The sequence below is a fragment of the Diaphorina citri genome, unplaced genomic scaffold (assembly GCF_000475195.1).
Source record: "Diaphorina citri unplaced genomic scaffold, Diaci psyllid genome assembly version 1.1 scaffold1325, whole genome shotgun sequence".
NCBI classification, from domain to species: domain Eukaryota; kingdom Metazoa; phylum Arthropoda; class Insecta; order Hemiptera; family Psyllidae; genus Diaphorina; species Diaphorina citri.
The window spans coordinates 48,658-55,173 of NW_007378753.1; the positions used below are offsets into that span (position 1 = coordinate 48,658).

General features: G+C 37.8%; 1 protein-coding gene across 1 annotated transcript in view; it reads left to right on the forward strand.

The window, feature by feature from the left end:
* LOC103515349 overlaps window positions 1-6,516 on the forward strand; it is a 28,758-nt gene that overhangs the window by 3,227 nt on the left and 19,015 nt on the right. The window contains exons 2-3 of the mRNA XM_008480291.2: window positions 1,804-2,727; window positions 2,812-3,278. Coding sequence (XP_008478513.2) covers window positions 1,804-2,727; window positions 2,812-3,278 — 1,391 coding nt within the window. The remainder of the gene's footprint in view (window positions 1-1,803; window positions 2,728-2,811; window positions 3,279-6,516) is intronic.

The window sequence follows — 6,516 nt, forward strand, 5'->3', positions numbered from 1 at the left end:
GGTGAAGATGACCTCGGGAATCTCCGGAAATACTCGGTATCTCCCGAAATTACTAGCATTTTGTCATCATCTATTGTTGAATCCCGATTTAACCTATTGACCATTATTTTATGTATTATTATTATTATTATTATTATTATTATTATTATTATTATTATTATTATTATTATTATTATTATTATTATTATTATTATTATTATTATTATTATTATTATTATTATTATTATTATTATTATTATTATTATTATTATTATTATTATTATTATTATTATTATTATTATTATTATTATTATTATTATTATTATTATTATTATTATTATTATTATTATTATTATTATTATTATTATTATTATTATTATTATTATTATTATTATTATTATTATTATTATTATTATTATTATTATTATTATTATTATTATTATTATTATTATTATTATTATTATTATTATTATTATTATTATTATTATTATTATTATTATTATTATTATTATTATTATTATTTTGAAGGCCCGATTTAGGAGCTGGAGCGACTTTGGCTAATTTTTTTAATTCCCCTACTTTGAGCAGTTATCTAGGTATTTAGATCCCTATAAAACAAAAATCTGGTGTGAACATCACACGACTTTCTATTACATTAAACTTCTCAACTGTAAGTCGGACAGTTCTAAAAGTTTCACCATTCGATTCGGCGTGAAAAATCCCATGGGATCAACTATTCACATGCTTACTTGTTAATGGTTCACAAATAAAAGGGAAATTTGTTGACACAGGGGAGTATCGAACCCGAAACTTCTCAACTGTAAGTCAGAGAGTTTTGGCCATTACTTTGTTATAACTTGTCGTAGCTTGTTGAAATTAATATCACTAAGTTCAGAACTAAATGAGCTTTTGTTACAATGTAGTCGTGGACCCCACAACATCGACCTCTCGCTGTGGTGGCATTTCTTAAAAGTAGTGCATTTTTGACTAATGCTCAGAGGAAGTTTTGCACCCATTGCTCGAATGGAAACACTCTTTTTTTCCAAGTCCCTTTAAGCCAGGTTGTTGTGAATTTTTTCATGGACCGCAGGCCAGGCGAGCTTTTATCTCCTATACTAGCAAAGCTAGGTGGGTGTTTACTACGCTTTGGCCGTACACAAGGCCATACAAGACTCTTGCTCATGGAAACTAATAATTGTGACGTCACAAAGTAGGAGGAGATGGGAGAGGTGGGGGACGAAGTAACGCGGGAAAGGCCTTATTAACGGGTCGATGGTTTTAAATCTTGGCGGACTTTGTCAGCGATCCGAAACGGAGGCTAGGCGAGTAGTGAACTGATAAATTTTCTACGCGTGAAGCGCGAATGAGCGAAAAGTTGAGCGGTTCAAGTTCGGGGTTTCGCTTATAGAGCAGTCCTAAATTTTCAAGCTCTGTAAGAGAGGAAAAATGTTTAATCAAACCTTGACGATATTATGGAATATGAACTTTGAAATTGTAATTGTAATTTGTTTATTTGCATCAATAATATTATAGATTACAACATTGCAAGGGTATATACACAAAAGAATATTATAGATTACAATATTGCAAGGGTATATACACAAAAGAAGGTGTAAAATGGAAAACTCTGCCAGTTCTGAGCCCATTTGTGTTTTTAATTTTTAGTAGGGTGGTATTAGGTACTTCTGGTACTTATATTTTTCATTAGGGCACAGAAATTAATGGATGCAAACTTCTTGAAATGGCTGACGTTCTTCTAAATGTTGACGACTGACGTACAGAAGGTACAGAACTCGGTGGTGTAGTGGTCAAGACTCTCGTCTGCTCAACGGTTCACCACATAAACACGATAGTAACGTTAGCAAAGCCAACGGTGAGATTAAAAACAACGCGAAGAACGTGTCTAATGGAGACGCGAAACCGAAGAGCTCCAAGTTCACCATAACGAACATCCTCGGGAAGTCGAAAAACACGAACAGCGCCGAGCGAGGCTCGGGAAAGATCGGCAAAAACACGAACCTTCTCGAACAGACCTCGACGTCGGGAAACGCAAGCACGACGAGTGCTAGTGAGGAGAAGAATCGTACGCATGCGCAGGAGAAACCCAAAAACGCGTCCATACAGGATGGTGTTAAACAATCGAGTATCGACGAGGAGTTGTTGATAAGTTTCTACACGAGTATTCTACAGGGTGGTCGGCATAAACTCAAATGCAAGCTTCTCGCCCACTTAACTCGCGTAGTCAACCTGTTCAAATCCAACCTCCAGTGTGAGCTGGTAGAACACGTGATTCACCCGCTATTCGTGAAACTCATCTCACAGGTTGTACGCTCACGACACGTGCGTAAGGAATTGGCCGCCTTGAACGAGAAGGTTGCCAATGAAGAGCTCAGCGAATTCATAATCGTTGACAACGAGTTAAATATCATCAGTAGTGATAAACTGGATGTGTGTACCAGCGGTGGAGACGATGTTGAAACCGCTCGAGTGGTTGTAGTCAACGATGGCCCTGCTGGATTCAGTGGAACTCCGGATGGAGCTAGTCACAAAGAGAATGCTTCTCTAAGTGTTGAAGCTGCTGATTGTAAAGAGACTGCTGATCTAAGTATAGAAGCTGCTGCTGATGGTAAAGAGACTGCTGATCTAAGTGTAGAAGCTGCTACTGATTGTAAAGAATTTGCTGATCATAGTGTAGAGGGAATATCATCAGTAGTGATAAACTGGATGTGTGTACCAGCGGTGGAGACGGTGTAGTCAACGATGGCCCTGCTGGATTCAGTGGAACTCCGGATGGAGCTAGTCACAAAGAGAATGCTTCTCTAAGTGTTGAAGCTGCTTGAAACCGCTGGAGTGGTTGTAGTCAACGATGGCCTTGCTGGATTCAGTGGAACTCCGGATGAAGCTAGTCACAAAGAGAATGCTTATCTAAGTGTTGAATCTGCTGATTGTAAAGAGACTGCTGATCCAAGTATGGAAGCTGCTGCTGATGGTAAAGAGACTGCTGATCTAAGTGTAGAAGCTGCTACTGATTGTAAAGAATTTGCTGATCATAGTGTAGAGGCTGCTGCTGATTGTAAAGAGACTGCTGATACAAGTATAGAAGCAGCTACTGATTGTAAAGAATTTGCTGATCCAAGTATAGAAGCTGGTGATGGTAAAGAATCTGCTGATCCAAGTGTGGAAGCTGCTGCTGATTCTAAAGAAGGTGCTGACGCTGAGACGCCCGTGGGGAAGAAAGTGGTCAAACGAAGAAGGTCCAGAAAGAACTCGGAGGGCAGCAAACCGAATGTTCGGCAAAGGTAAGAAACCATATTTGCTGTCTATTACTAATGATTTTTCTTTCTTTTTTTATGGGTTCTACTAGAACCCAGAACCGTTCTAGGTTACTTTTTTAATGGGTTTAACGTCCCTCTATTCGGTGACAAGCTACAATTTAATTTAATTTAATTTCAATTAATATTTAATGTATTGATAAAACTCATTACATACAATTTACATATTACATTTGACATTAAAAAAAGAGGGGGGGGGGGGGGGAAAATTTTGCTGTCTATTACTAATGATTTTTCTTTCTTTTTTTATGGGTTCTAGGTTACTTTTTTAATTGGTTTAACGTCACAGGTGCTAAGGTTTTTAGTTGGGAGAGGGGTTTTACCCTCTATTTAATGACGAGCTACAGTTAGCCTCACTCAGCCTTTCTTTGCCCTCACCATTTTATGCGAGTAAACTGATTCTTTCGGACAAGAGGAATTTTTGAAGACTTACTACGTAAATGTACTTTTTAATAATGATCCGTTTTACTTGACTATTCAGGAAGTCGCCTAATAGCTAATTCCTTTGCATTTGTAAAGAACAACATTCCTGTTCAACTATTAATATTTCCCGATAAATCCGATTTTATATTTCAGATCAAATGACTCGAAAAAGAAACTCACTCCCAAGAGCAGTCGAGGATTTCTTGACTTGGCAGGGTGGAGCACTACCGCTACCGCGTTTCTTAATTAATCTTTGAATTTAGTGGCGTTTGGCGTTCCAACAGCGATTGATTTCTTCTTGAATTACTCTATGTCATTTATTTAAAGGGTTTTTAGCAGTTATACAGTGACGTTAGACTCCTCTCTATTCCCATCATGTCTGATGTTCTGCTTTCTTCGGTAGCTGCTGAACTGAAGCCAGTAATCGGAAGTGGACTTTGAGTTTTCTAAAAAAAACTCGACTGATGCTGACTGCTTTCTTATCCTTTTGTTTTTCCAGATAAACAAGTAGGTACATTAGTGTTAATTACTTTTGGTGAGTTGAACAAAGAATAATGTTTTCTTAACCTCACGTCAATTTTTCGTTTAATTTCCCCCCTCTAATGTAGCCTCGTTGAGTTTTCTTGTTTATGGACTGTGTGCTTTTGTTTACCCTGTACTTCCCTGTCATGGCTTTCAGATGACACTGAATGACTGAAAGTTTTTCTTTCTAATATAGTACGTCACTCCAGTAGATCCTGTCACCCTTTTGAAATATTTGCCTTCAAAATTTCAATCTAAACACCCCCAATTTCGTTAATTATTTCTTACAGATATAGTATAGGTCAGTGTTCTTTTTACCACCTGATTGGTCCATCTTCAAATCCCTACAAACTTTCCTCCATTCCCCAATTTCGTTTCTTATTGGTTTAATTGGAAATTCAATAGTCTGGTAATCCGAAATGAGATGTATTAAATACTAGCGCTTCATGGGCCCTGTGTTTAACATGTCTACCAAATTTCATCAAAATCAAACAAACTGTTCAAAATCGAACAAACTGTTCGATGTTCGAGAGTTATTGCATAACGAACAGACAAATTAAAAAATGCCAAGCTGCCGAGTTAGAAGGTTAAAACTCGAGACCTCATTTCCTTCGGTCAACCGGGTCAACTCTAGACCTCTAGTCAAGTCAAATGACAAATCAAAACAAAAATCGGCGAGATTGTGTAAAATAAAGTGACGTTCTAAAATCTAGATGATTTTCAAAAACTGCCGAGTGTAGTTAGCTACTGTTTATCAAAACAAAAATCGGCGAGATTGTGTAAAATAAAGTGACGTTCTAAAATCTAGATGATTTTCAAAAACTGCCGAGTGTAGTTAGCTGGAAATTCAATAGTCTGGTAATCCGAAATGAGATGTATTAAATACTAGCGCTTCATGGGCCCTGTGTTTAACATGTCTACCAAATTTCATCAAAATCAAACAAACTGTTCAAAATCGAACAAACTGTTCGATGTTCGAGAGTTATTGCATAACGAACAGACAAATTAAAAAATGCCAAGCTGCCGAGTTAGAAGGTTAAAACTCGAGACCTCATTTCCTTCGGTCAACCGGGTCACCTCTAGTCAAGTCAAATGACAAATCAAAACAAAAATCGGCGAGATTGTGTAAAATAAAGTGACGTTCTAAAATCTAGATGATTTTCAGGGGGGGGATAACTCCAGGAGGGGAAGATCGGGTGACTTCGTTTGTCGAGTAAGACAGGAAACCGACCGGAGGCGAAGTACAAGACATGAGGAGGAGTGGAGGGGGGTTTGTATGTTGTATGTTTTGTGTCCAGCGGGACTCAAACTGTTGACTACGTTCTACTTGCCATAGATCGGAAGTATGTTTTGTGTCCAGCGGGACTCAAACTGTTGACAACGTTCTACCTACTTGACATATTGATTTTACGTTTTTGTTGAGGTATCTGGACGTGTGATAGTTTGGGTTTTGAAAATCGGGGGGAAAAGAAATGTGGTTTTGTTACGTTTGCCGTTTACATTGTCAATGTTGTGCTGATTAGTGCTGAACTTTACTGTAATCTGTAGGTACTGGTGTAACTGCTGCTCTCTGTACTGTAGACCTAACACTGCTATTATTATGGACCATGTTTGTCAATAATGAACAGTCAAGTTGATAACGTCAGTTATATCTGACTATACTGTCACTCTGACGAATTGTTAAATTTTGGTACTACCACTCGGACTTTATAGTTGTGCATAGTGATATCGGAAACTTTACAGTTACCGGAACCAAAAATTTGCTGAACACTGCTTACGTAATTGAGAGACCCTAATTTTTGAGGATTGATTACTTTGTGCCCCCAGGACCACATTTTGATATCAACATTAATCCAATGGGATTAATTAAGTCTCCGGGCACAATAATGCATGGGACAATGTTATATCTGATTATACTGTCACTCTGACGAATTGGTAAATTTTGGTACTACTACTCGGACTTTATAGTTGTGCATAGTGATATCGGGAACTTTACAGTTACCGGAACCAAAAATTTGCTGAACACTGCTTACGTAATTGAGAGACCCTAATTTTTGAGGATTGAGTACTTTGTGCCCCCAGGACCACATTTTGATATCAACATTAATCCAATGGGATTAATTAAGTCTCCGGGCACAATAATGCATGGGACAATATGATCAGAAGATGGTCATGGCAACGTACTTAACTGATAACACACCGTGATTGAGAAGCGCTAGTCAATTCCTCCATCGTGTCATGTTTGTGACTACGTTGCTCT